General features: G+C 53.8%; 1 protein-coding gene across 1 annotated transcript; it reads right to left on the minus strand.

Moving 5' to 3' along the window:
• Positions 1-258: 258 nt before the first annotated feature.
• LOC148229019 (uncharacterized) lies at positions 259-1,263 on the minus strand. Its single transcript, XM_088200262.1, has one exon. The coding sequence runs from the start codon at positions 1,261-1,263 to the stop codon at positions 259-261; it is 1,005 nt and encodes a 334-aa protein (XP_088056388.1).
• Positions 1,264-13,387: the final 12,124 nt, after the last annotated feature.

A 13,387-nucleotide genomic window follows, 5' to 3' on the forward strand; every position in this document is an offset into this window, starting at 1 on the left:
TAGTTCCGGATGCTGCGGGAAGAGGCCGTCGACTATTAATTCCATATTTTCTTCATTTTCGAGGTATGGGTCGACGGTCGCTCTTCGCAGCTATTTTCTTACAAGTTTATACGGTGTGCCCCACGGGTCTAGGGCCAGCGTGGCGCACATCTCGTTCCAGCATCGCAATTTGCTTGTGCTGATCTCGATGTTAAGAGCTTTCCGAGCTCCCTTATAAGCTTTTTGAAGCGACTCGTCACCGTGTCTTCTCTGCGCTCTTTAGCGCGCAGAGAGACACTTTCGGCGAAGTTCCGCAATCGCTTCGGTCCACCAGTAGGTGGGCCTTCGAAGCTGTCCTCTTCTTGGAGGCATGGACGCATCGTAGCCGTGGCTAAGGAGGTCATTAAGCGCCTTTACGGTGATCTCGGCTGGTGCTCCTCTGCGTGCCAAGTCGATCACTTTGCTTCTCTCAGCGGCCACCGCCCTGTCCAGCTTATCGCTGTCCAGCTTGCTGGCCGCCCAACCGGTGCTTGTGGGAAGTCTGCTTCTTTTTGCTCGATCGGCAAGCTGAAACTCTATGTATAAGTGGTCGCTGCCCGAGTATGTGTTTTCCAGAACTTCCCATTTCGCAATTCGATTTGCGATCGACTCGCTTGTGAATGATACGTCTAATATGGAACCGCTATCTCCACGTCGAAACGTAAAGGCGCTTCCTCGATTAGCCGCGTGCAGGTGAAGCTGCGACGCCGTCTCCGAGAGCACAACTCCTCGGCGGTCCGTCGTGGATGATCCCCACTCCGGTGCCTTAGCGTTAAAGTCCCCGGCGACGACGACGGGCAGTGTCGAAGTCCTAAAGTCCTCTGCTAGCCGGGCCATGTCGCCGATGAAAGCTTCGATGGGCGAGTTCAGGGAGTAATAACAGCTGTAAAACCGTATCCCCCCGGCCTCGACCCATACGAAGCCCTCACCGTCTGCCGCTCCGACGCCGCTCTCTCTAAGTCTCGACGACGGCACATAAATGGCGCACTTGCAGCCAGATCCTCCGTACAAACGGTGCGAAGAATGGTGGTGTTGCTCTGAGATTAGCACTAGGTCCGCGCCTTTTTCGATGGAAGTGTGCATCATTAAGTCTTGGGCCGTCCTGCACCCGTTTAGGTTTATTTGCAGGACGTTGATGCGCTCGTTTCCATCGCGGCGACCTTCTTGCTGATACACGTTGCTGCCTTGTGGCCCTCTAGACCGCAGCGAAAGCACTATTTGCTCCTGTCTCGGGGGGATGTGCATTTCGCAGCGATGTGGCCTGTTTCGCGGCACTTGTAGCAGCGTTTTGGTCGCCGTGGGGCTTCCAGCTGACGCGGACTTTCTCAATTTTTAGTAGTTTCACAGCATGCTCGGTGGGCAGTAAGACCACTGCTGTCTGTGTTCCGCCGTAGGAGGGTCGCATTAAAAAAAAAAAAAAAAGTTTTTAGAAACTTAATTTGCATTTAAAAACAATTTTAAATTAATTTTTTTTTTTTTTTTTTTTGATAAAAACCGAGTTTTACGGTATATTGACAGGGACCCTGAACGAGCCTTTATGCGACTCATATAGTTAACGCTCGTATTTGGTTCCTATTTAGGATATTGACTTTAATTTTTTTAACAAAAATAGAGCTTTTGAATATACTTACGATCAGGGGCGTATATTTAGGGTGTGCTAGGTGTGCGGCGCACACCCGCAAAACCATCTAAAATATAAATTTAGAAATTTAGAAAATTTAGGGCATAAAGCGACATCATTTTGCATACAGTAGTATGTAAAATTATAAAATTTTAATATGCAGTGTATAGTATGCATTGGTATTTGTCAGTCGCTTTAAAAGTTTCCACACGACCGATACGCTATGTATTACTCATGTGGCGCGCCGACCTTGAGTGCGGCGGCCGACTAAAGTAAATTGTTCCGAGATTTAACGGCTGAAGTCGTTCTGTCGGCTGGCAGCGCTCAGTAGTAAAATTGGTCTCGAATTTGGTGCATGTACTTCAAAGTTAGGTTAGGTTAGGTTAGGTTAGGTTAGGTTAGGTTCCCAAGATCATATGCGAGCATCCTTCGCCAAGTAACCGTCGCTATGAATGGCACCGGCGTAGACGTTCGCACCAACACGCGCACCCAAAATGGCGAGCTGGTCCTTCGACTAGCCAAAGGCGGCGAAGGAGCCGACGCTCTCACAGTTGCTCTGAAAGAGGCGGCAGGTCCAGGAGCGATCGTGACTAGACCGACCAGCGCAGCTGCCATAACGACTATCACCTTGCGTGACATAGATGAAAACGTCAGCGTAGGCGACCTAGCAGAGGCACTAGCGGAGACCTTCGGCGAGAAGAAAGGTACGATAAACATCCTGGCAACAAGAATTACCTACTGCGACACGCAAGTGTGTGTCGCAAAAGTGCCTCACTCTGTCAGACTCGAAACCGCGCTGAAGACAGGGCGGATCAGGATCGGACTAAAGCAATGTCGAATCAGGATTCGCTGCGACCCGCTTAGGTGCTACCGATGCGCCGCTTACGGCCACATCGCATCGCGATGCAAGGCGCCCGACCGATCCGGTCAATGTAGAAGCTGCGGGCTGCCCGGACACAAAGCTGCCTACTGCAAAAGCGAGACAAGGTGCGTCGTATGCGACAGCGACAGCCGCAACACAGCTGCCGCCGCGCACCGCTACGGCAGCAGCCAATGCCCCGCTTTCAGAGCGGAGCTCGAGCGCTGCAGAAAAGCTGCACAAAACACAGCCAAACAGCCACAGACAGGCGCGGCAAAGCAACATCAGGCCACCCGAAGCGACCCACAGCGAACAGGCGAAGAAAACAAGGAGAGATTGAGAGGCGACACTTCGCCGTTCGACCTACTCTAAAACAATGGAAGAGCACCATCGCCAGGATAAACTGCGTCGCGATCCAACAACGCGACGCAGTGAGAGATGGGTAGCTCGAGAGCTGATACATCAGCTCTCGACAACCCCAGACCTAGTAGAACAAAAGCGCCATAAGCGCTGGGCTAAGCTGCCTAAAGACTAGCAGTCGGCAGGCAGGGAGCAACAAGGAGAGATTGAGAGGCGACACTTCGCCTTTCAAACCTACTCTAGAACACTGAAAGAGCACCATCGCCAGGATAGACTGCGTCGCGTTAAACAGACGCGACGCAGTGAGAGACAGGGATTTCGGGAGGTGGTGACTTATCACCCCTCGATCTACCCGAGAAAAAGGAAGTGCGCTAGAAGTGCGCCGGGCCACGCTGTCTCTCGAAGCATTACAGTCAAGTTAAGTACCGAGAGGCAGTAGGAGCGGAGGGGGGTTTTAGTGGGTAAGAATCCCACACTGCCACTGTATCTGTAGACACGGTGGCGCCTTTTGAAGGTTTCCCCTTTCACAGAAAAAAAAAAAAAAAAAAAAAAAGGTTAGGTTAGGTTAGGTTAGTTGCGCATTGGCACTTGTACAGAGAGGACGTGCGGCCGGTTGCTCTAGCGAAAGGGGCGCAGGCCCAACAGGCGGGCGCATTCCCCAGCAATCTTGAAGATTGGAAGACCAGCTGGACTCACCAGCTGCTGGAGAAAGTGACAACTTTTACAGTTGAGACACTGAAAGTGCTCCCGGGAAAGCCGGAAAACCTGGACTCGAAATTTTCCGGATTTTCACCCCATTTTTCCGAGCTTTTCCGACATTTGGAGGAATTTAGGAATTTTCCGGATTTTCCGAATTTTCCGAAAGTTTTTCCGGTACCAGCAACTGACACACAAAAACCGAGTTCTTAAAGGCACTTTTCCGGGATTTTTCCTGGTAAGTAATCGGTTTTTCCAGAATTTTCTGGGCTTTTTGGGTTAATGAATTGCACACCGACAGCATTCCAATAAAATTTTCCGGAATTTCTAAGGTTGGAAGGAAAATTTTCCGAATTTTCCAAACTTCCTCGTGTGTCAAACTTTGCGAAAGAGAAAAATTTTGTTATTTTATTTTCTTTTCAAAGATTTCCAGGGACTTGTACAATTAGTTACTAAGGGTTAGTTTAGATTTTTTTGTTTCTTGTTTTTTTTTATTTTGGAAAAAAATATGGAGTTACAGTGGGAGCGAATAAAGGCTGCCATCGAGCATTTAGAAGGGTTTATCAAGGGGCACAGAAATGTGCACTCCCCGATTAAAGAAGGAGTCTTAGAAATAAGGCGGGCTTTTAACGCCATAAAAGAGGCCACTAGGCAAACCGCAAGGACCGCTTTGGCGCCGGCTCTTGCATCGGAGACATTTTCTGTCGCAGTACCTGCGATGACAGCTGCGCCTCTGCCGGCGCCTCAACCTGTGACTACACCGGTACCAGCACAGGCGGACTGGCAGCTTGCAAAGCCGCTTAAAAAAAACGAGAAAAGGAGGGCGCCAAAGGACACAGCGAGTGTCGTACAGGCGCAGGCACAGGCAAAGAAAAACGCTCTGGCAAAAAGCGCTCTGGCAAAATCACGTACGCGGAAGTGATCCGCGCAATCAGAAAAACGGTAGTGCTTCCAGAGCAAGCAGAAGTAAAAAAAATCCGGAAAACACGAAGCGGAGAAGTGCTTCTGGAATTGAAGCGCGGATCACAAAACGCGACGGAGCTTCTCGCAGCGATTGCCTCCGAAATGGGCGAAGAAAACCCCGCCAAAATTCTCACTCCCCAAACGAGAGTGACTTTGCGGGATCTCGACGGCGGCACAGACATAGAGGAGGTCAAAGAGGCGATAGCTGCAGCTCAACCAGAGCTGAAGGACCTCAAAGTTCTTTCGCTGCGACCCTCCTACGGCGGAACACAGACAGCAGTGGTCTTACTGCCCACAGAGCATGCTGTGAAACTTCTAAAAATTGGAAAAATCCGCGTCGGCTGGATCAACAGCCGCGTGCGGGAAGCTCCACGGCAACCGGAACGCTGCTACAGATGCCGCGAAACAGGCCACATCGCAGCGAAATGCACATCCCCCAGAGACAGGAGCAAAGAGTGCTTTCGCTGCGGTCTAGAAGGCCACAAGGCAGCGACGTGTTCCGGCAAGAAGGTCGCCGCGATGGAAACGAGCGCATCAACGTCCTGCAAATAAACCTTAACGGGTGCAGGACGGCCCAAGACTTAATGATGCACACTTCCATCGAAAAAGGCGCGGACCTAGTGCTCATATCAGAGCAACACCACCATTCTTCGCACCGTTGGTACGGAGGATCTGGCTGCAAGTGCGCCATTTATGTGCCGTCGTCGAGACTTAGGGAGAGCGGCGTCGGAGCGGCAGACGGTGAGGGCTTCGTATGGGTCGAGGCCAGGGGGATACGGTTTTACAGCTGTTATTACTCCCCGAACTCGCCCATCGAGGCTTTCATCGGCGACATGGCCCGGCTAGCAGAGGACGTCAGGACTTCGACACTGCCCGTCGTCGTCGCCGGGGACTTTAACGCCAAGGCACCGGAGTGGGGATCATCCACGACGGACCGCCGAGGAGTTGTGCTTTCGGAGACGGCGTCGCAGCTTCACCTGCACGCGGCTAATCGAGGAAGCGCCTTCACATTTCGACGTGGAGATAGCGGTTCCATATTAGACGTATCATTCACAAGCGAGTCGATCGCAAATCGAATTGCGAAATGGGAAGTTCTGGAAAATACATACTCGGGCAGCGACCACTTATACATAGAGTTTCAGCTTGCCGATCGAGCAGAAAGAAGCAGACTTCCCACAAGCACCGGTTGGGCGGTCAGCAAGCTGGACAGCGATAAGCTGGACAGGGCGGTGGCCGCTGAGAGAAGCAAGGTGATCGACTTGGCACGCAGAGGAGCACCAGCCGAGATCACCGTGAAGGCGCTTAACGACCTCCTTAGCCGCGGCTGCGATGCGTCCATGCCTCCAAGAAGAGAACAGCTTCGTAGGCCGACCTACTGGTGGACCGAAGCGATCGCGGAACTTTGCCGAAAGTGTCTCTCTGCGCGTCGAAGAGCGCAGAGAAGACGCGGTGACGAGTCGCTTCGAGAAGCTTATAAGGGAGCCCGGAAAGCTCTCAACATCGAGATCAGCACAAGCAAATCGCGATGCTGGAACGAGATGTGCGCCACGCTGGCCCTAGACCCGTGGGGCACACCGTATAAACTTGTAAGGAAAAAGCTGCGAAGAGCGACCGTCGACCCATACCTCGAAAATGAAGAAAATATGGAATTAATAGTCGACGGCCTCTTCCCGCAGCATCCGGAACTATCCAAAATAAGCATTGCAGCAGCAGACAACGCCGAAAACAACTCCCTTCTGTTCAGCGTGGAAGAATTGACCGATGCTGCAAAAAGGCTTAGCGTGAAAAAGGCTCCTGGCCCGGACGGCGTGCCTAATGCAGTCATACGCCAAATCGCCGCAACAGACCCAGAACTGCTGCTTGCTGCTTACAACACGTGCCTTAGCGAGGGCACGTTTGCCAAACCCTGGAAAAGGCAGAGGCTTGTGCTGATCTCCAAGGGCAAGGGAGCTGAACCCGGTCCATCCGCGTACCGCCCCCTGTGCATGCTGGACGGTTGTGGCAAAATATTAGAGAGATTGATCCTGCAGCGCCTCCACGCCACTCTAGAGGACCAAACGACCGGACTGTCGGAGAAGCAGCATGGCTTTCGCTCCGGCAGATCCACAATTAAAGCTATCGAGAGCGTCGTAGCAAGAGTAAGGAAGGCGTGGGAAGGCAGCGTTAAAGCTAGCAGCCACGCTGTACTTATAGCTCTCGACGTACGAAACGCCTTTAATTCGGCCAGATGGACACTAATTTTAAAAGCGCTGACAGAAAAGAAAGCTCCAGCGCCCCTAGTGAGACTCGTCGAGAGCTATTTCGCTGATAGGGTGCTGGAGTACGAAAGCGGGGCTAGTAAACGCCTCCGCCGAGTGACGGCAGGCGTTCCGCAGGGGTCGGTACTCGGACCTACACTCTGGAACGTTATGTACGACGAGCTGCTGCGAGTGGCCATGCCGGACGGCGTGGAACTCGTCGCCTTCGCGGACGACGTCGCGGTGATGGCCACCGCCAAGACGACCACGCAGCTGCAGACTGTCGCAGAAGAGGCGCTACATGCGATCCAGAGATGGATGGACCACGCCGGGCTCACGCAGCGGAATCCGGCACAATCACCAGCAATCTGGACGCTGGTGAAGTCTTTCAAAGATTTCCTCTCCTCACAACAAAAAAAAAAAAAAAAAAAAAAAAAAAAAAAAAAAGGTTAGGTTAGGTTAGGTTAGGTTAGGTTGGGGTTAGAAGGTTGATACTAGGCATTGGTGAAACGCGGCGTGCTGGACGCCGTGTTTCTATAAAAAGCCAATACGCCTCTGCGAATCACAGCAGCTCTGTCAGCAAGGCCGATTGTCAGGCGTCCTCGTCGCGGACCCCGGTAATGCAGTCACTGTTAACAACTGCGACTGTAGCTAACTGACGAAGGCCGAATGGCGAGCATCCTGCGCCATAAAACAGGACACCAGATAAGGGACGGAAAACCCTGACAGAAAACCAAGTCCCAATCCAAGGTGAGAAGCAGCGTGCCGAGGGATGCATGGCCACGGGGACTCTAAGCAGCGTGGTCGCAGACGATCTCTCGGGAGGACCAGCCGAATCTCCTGAGTAAGAAGGCTTATCCGGCCAAGCGGGGCTCTGGTCGGATGGACCATGTTCCCTAGCTAATCGTGGGATCAACTTATGGAGCAACTAACAAATAAAAACTTGACGTTAAAAAAAGCACTGGAGGACCTCGAAAAAGAAATTTTCGAGGTCGAAGAATTCACAAAGGCGCACGCAAACGCGCACAAACCGATCAAGGAAGGCATTAAAGCCATAAGGCTCGCCTTCCTTAAAACAGTGAAGGCAATTGACGGGATAAATGTCTCACCGAAGATTTCGGTAGGACACGCATCAACCCAAACCGTCGAAGCAACAAAGGAGATTGCAAAAGCAGCGCCCACTCCACGCCAAAAAGAAGAGGTACCGAAGAGGACGGCGCCCATCTCTAAAGGAGTAAACGGAGTAACCGCCAGACCGCAGGAAGGCTGGACTACAGTCGGGGCGGCAGGAAAAAAGAAGAAAAAGACGAAACCCGATTCTCAAACGAAAGAAAAAGAGGTGACGAAGGGGGACGACAAAGTCTCCACCGCACGTATCCGCAAAGCACCGGAGCCTGGGCCTACGATAAAGTCTAAAAATAGGCACCCCAAGGCAGGAAGAGTGCCCGCCGACACCATCGTATTAAAAAAAGCTGATGGTGAAGGAGCTGCGTCCTACGCAGAAATTTTGCGTAGCGTCCACGCTTCGACAAAAAATAAAAAATTGGACGTCAAAGCCGTGCGAAAGACGCAGCGCGGAGAATTAATCTTCCGAATGGGAAGAAAAGCTGACGGGGCCGAAGCAGACGCTCTGCAGGCAATTATTACAGAGGCGGCCGGACCACTTGCCAAGATCCATCGAGTGGTGCAAAGCCGGGATGTCGAGATTCGAGATCTCGACGAGGGAGTGACCCCAGAAGAGGTCATCGAAGCCCTAAAGGAGAACAAAATCTCGACATCCAGCGCCAAACTAAGACCGGCGCACAGCGGCACCCAAGCGTGCATGATAAAACTGCCGTGCACGCCAGAGACCGACGCCCTGCTGAGAAACGGGCGCATCAAGATCGGTCTCGTGAGGTGCCGCATCAGAGAAAGCGTCAAAGTTAGACGTTGCTACCGGTGCATGGGCTACGGGCACTTTGCAGCAAAATGCAAAGCGCCCGACCGCAGCAAATTGTGTCTACGATGCGGGCAGGATGGCCACAAAATTGCCAACTGTACCAACGCACCAAAATGCCCGCTCTGCACCGACAGCGACAACGGCGGACAGCGACGTCAACAAACCCCAGCAGCGCACACAAGCGGCAGTAGGCGGTGCCCTAAATTTAGGGCGGAATGGGAAAGGTGTCTGAATGAAGAACGCGACAAAATGATTCGCGTTCTTCAGATAAACCTGAACCACAGCCAGGCGGCTCAAGACCTGCTGCATCAGACGGCCAGCGAGCTGCGCGTAGATCTAGTCATCGTGTCGGAGCAACACAAAAACTCAGCAAGCCGATGGTACTCCGACACGGGCTCTAAAGCGGCGATCTACTTGCCAACGAGCCATCTACGTGTAGCAAACGCTCCGGAAGTCGGCGGAGACGGATACGTCTGGGTGGAGGCGGGAGGCTATAGAATATATAGCTGTTATTTCTCTCCCAACTCCACAATCGACGAGTTCGCCGACAGCCTGAGCGAGCTGGCCGAAAGTGTAAGAACGTCGACACTGCCCGTCATAATGGCCGGCGACTTCAACGCCAAGGCGCCGGAATGGGGAGCTGCGGTGACAGACAGTAGAGGAAGCTTGCTCTCGGAGATGGCGGCGCAAATGCGCCTACTAGCAGCAAACGTCGGCAACCACTACACGTTCGTCCGCGGAAATACCGGGTCAATCGTCGACGTGACGTTCGTCGACGAAGCTATCGCGAGTGGAATAAGGAACTGGAAAGTTCTCGACGTCTACTCGCATAGCGACCACCGGTACGTGAGCTTCGAGCTAACAACGAGCGCGAGAGCACCGCTTCTAAAACTGACAGCAAGAAGAAATTCTAAAACTGACAGCAGGCGGTCAAAATTGAAGGCAAAAACGTCGACACGGCTCCAAGAAGAGGCAGCAGCAACGTCTGCAGCCCCAGGAGAAAAAAAAGCAGCGGGTAACAAACCGCGCAGAAAGAGAAGAGCCAAATTGGCGGAGACTACCCTTGTGCTCACCTGTGCCGGCGAAGCGCCAAAGTCCTACGCCAGCATCCTGCGTCAGGTCAGCGTAGCCACAAAAGGGACCACTCTCGACGTCCGCGCCACTAAGCGCACCCAGAAAGGCGAACTGCTGCTTCGCCTGGGAAAAAACGGCGAAGGATCTGACGTCCTTCAAACTGCATTAATAGAAGCGGCAGGACCTGGAGCTAAGGTGACCAGGCCCACAAGCGCAGCCACCATGACGGTCATAATCCGCGATCTGGACGAAGGCGTCATCGCAGCAGACGTGATCGAATCACTAGCTGAGTCTCTTGGTGACTCAGAAAAGGAGAAGATTACGATTATCAGCTTAAAAGAGGCCTATTGCGGGACTCAAGTATGCGTCGCCAAAGTGCCACACACCGCCAGGACCGACGCTCAGCTAAAAGAGGGGCGCATCAAGATCGGCCTAGTACGATGCCGCATCAGAATGCGCATCGACATGCTAAGGTGCTACCGATGCTCAGCATACGGCCACACTGCCACGCGGTGCAGGGCGCCCGACCGCTCGGGACTTTGCAGAAGCTGCTGGAAGACTGGACACAAAGCAAGCGAATGTAAAAGTGTACCAAGATGCATCGTCTGCACCAGCATAACTGACAACTTAGCCACAGCTCCGCACCGCTACGGAAGCGCTGACTGCCCTGCTTTTAGAGCGGAGCTAGCGCGCTGCAGAAAAGTTTCGAAATGTCAGTACGGTTTCTGCAAATAAACCTCAACAAATGCAGGGCTGCGCAAGACTTGCTGCAGCAAACTATAGTTGACGAGCGCACAGACGTCGCAATAGTCTCTGAGCAGAACCACAACTTACCGCGGCGCTGGCATTCTGATAAAGGGTCAAATGCCGCTCTTCATCTGCCATCTAGCAGCCGCCTGCTTCTGACCAACGCTGCAAACGCCCTCAGCACCGTCGGCTGGACCTGGATAGAGCTGGGCGACTTACGCGTTTACAGCTGCTACTTTTCGCCGAACTCCCCTATGGAAGACTTTAACCGCAGCATCGCCGGCCTAGAAGAGAGCGTCCGAACATCGACGCTCCCGGTCATCGTAGCAGGCGATTTTAATGCAAAATCCGTCGAATGGGGTGCAGCATCTACCGACGCAAGAGGAGCTCTTCTTTGCGACATGGCGTCAAACCTGCACCTGCACGTTGCCAACACGGGAGGAGAGTTTACTTTCGTTCGGGGCAGCACGGGTTCAGTGATTGACGTCACGTTCGTCGACGAAGCCCTAGCGGGAAGAATTCGAGGATGGCGCGTGCTAGATGTCCACTCGCACAGCGACCACCGCTACGTCAGCTTCGAGCTTGCCGACCGAAGCTACAGGCCACCGCCGCACACAGCGCGGGGCTGGTGCGTTCGAAAACTAGACCGCGAAGCCCTCGACAAATTGGTAGCTACTAGGAGCGAGACGGTCAAAGGCATCGCGCGATCGGACGCCACAGCGGAAAAAGTAGTACGCTTGCTAAACGAGCTCCTGCGCGACGCCTGCGACGCATCGATGCCAAAGCGCGGCTCAAACTCACACCGGAAACCGGCCTACTGGTTGACGGACGAGATCGCCGACCTGCGACGCGCCTGCACAGCGTCCCGCAGACGCGCCCACAGGCACCATTTCGCCGTGCCACAAGAACGCCAGGACTACAAGAACGCTAAAAACGCGCTGCGCCTAGCTATTAAGCAAAGCAAAGCGCGCAGCTGGGACGAACTCTGCAAGTCGGTCGACGAAGATCCGGGGGGGCTGCCGTACAGGATAGTACGCAACAAACTCAGCGTCCGGAACGAAGACCACTACCTGAACAACCATGAAACCATGGAGGCGGTGGTCGACGGACTGTTCCTGCGGCACCCCACTACCGACCGAACTGCAACCTGCGACCCAGCAGCAGAGCTTCCAAGCGGAGTCCTGCCGTTCTCTAAAGAAGAGCTGCAGGGAGCGGCAAAGCGAATTAACTCTGCAAGGGCGCCGGGACCCGACGGCGTCCCAAACGCCGTCTTGAAGCGCATCGCGGATCAGGATCCCGAGCTGCTACTCGCAGCCCTTAACTCGTGCCTTGCCGAAGGAATCTTCGACGCGTCATGGAAGCGCCAAAGGCTGGTCCTAATACCAAAGGGCACCAAGGCGACACCCGGTCCCTCAGCATACCGTCCACTTTGCATGCTGGACGGCCTGGGCAAGATTCTAGAGAGGCTGATTCTCGAACGGCTTCAGACAGTACTGGAGGACACCGACAAAGGGCTCTCGCCCCATCAGCACGGCTTCCGCCGAGGGCACTCGACAATAGGCGCCATCGAACAGGTGATCGAAACCGTCCGCGAAGCCTGGCAGGGAAGCGTCAAGCGCAGCGCAAACGTCGTGTTGATCGCGCTCGACGTCCGAAACGCGTTCAACTCGGCCCGCTGGAGCTCCATCCTAGTAGCTCTGGCTAAAATCGGCACTCCAGCATACTTGATCCGAATGATCGAAAGTTACTTCTCGGACAGGGTGCTGCAGTACGAATGCATGGGCGAAAGCTTTCAGCGAGCGGTCACTGCAGGCGTTCCCCAGGGTTCGGTCTTAGGACCCGCTCTCTGGAACGTCATGTACGATGGACTGCTGAGAGCGCCCATGCCCGACGAAGCCAGAATGGTCGCCTTTGCGGACGACGTCGCCATTTTGATTACCGGAAAGTCTACGACGACCATCAAAATTGCCGGCGAAGAGGCCCTGCGAAGCGTCAAGAGTTGGCTAGACGGCGCCGGACTGGAGCTTGCAGTCCAGAAAACAGAAGCTGTGCTTTTCACCAGGCGCAGGCAACTAGAGCCGCCCAAACTTGTCTTTAACGGCTTCGAGGTTCCTTTTAGCAGATCGTTGAGGTACCTCGGAGTTCACCTTGACGACAAGCTTCGATTTGCGGTACACGCAGACAAGGCGGCGACTAAGGCGGCGATCGTCGGTGAGGAACTCGCCAGATTGATGCCGAACATCGGAGGACCAAAATCAAAACGTCGACGCCTATACAACGAAGTGGTCCACTCCATCCTCCTCTACGGAGCCCCTGTATGGGCCGACTCCATGAGGGTGGAATGAACTCGGCTCAAACTGGCTAGAGTTCAGAGAACCAGCGCATTAAGGGTCGCTTCGGCCTATCGCACGGTCTCCGAAGCAGCCACTCTCACCGTCTCCGGCATACCGCCTATTGACCTCCTCGCGTTCGAAAGACAACGCATCTACAACGGGCAGTCGAAAGACGACGCCAGAAAAGTCACTTTCGAACGCTGGAGGGAACGTTGGAACGAGTCACCTAAGGGTCGCTGGACTCACCGGCTTATACCGGACCCGAAAGTCTGGAGTGAAAGAGGGCAAGGCGAACTGAGCTTCCACCTCACTCAGGTGCTAACCGGACACGGCTGCTTCGGCACCTATCTTAAGAGAATAGGCAAAGAAGCCACCGAAGAGTGTCACCACTGCGGAGACGCAAAAGATGATGCTGACCACACCCTATTTAAGTGCGCGGCATGGACGGAAGAACGAACCCGGCTAAAAGAAGCCCTCGGCGAAGACGTAAACAATGACAACCAAGTGTCAGCCGAGCAGATGGTCCCGTCTATGTTGCAG

This window comes from Plectrocnemia conspersa, unplaced genomic scaffold (genome assembly GCF_051122295.1).
Source record: "Plectrocnemia conspersa isolate PC_06_02 unplaced genomic scaffold, ASM5112229v1 ptg000012l, whole genome shotgun sequence".
NCBI lineage: Eukaryota > Metazoa > Arthropoda > Insecta > Trichoptera > Polycentropodidae > Plectrocnemia > Plectrocnemia conspersa.

Coding starts and splice junctions, on each gene's coding strand:
- LOC148229019 (XM_088200262.1), bottom strand. CDS start 1,263: ATGCACATCCCCCCGAGACAGGAGCAAATAGTGCTTTCGCTGCGGTCT.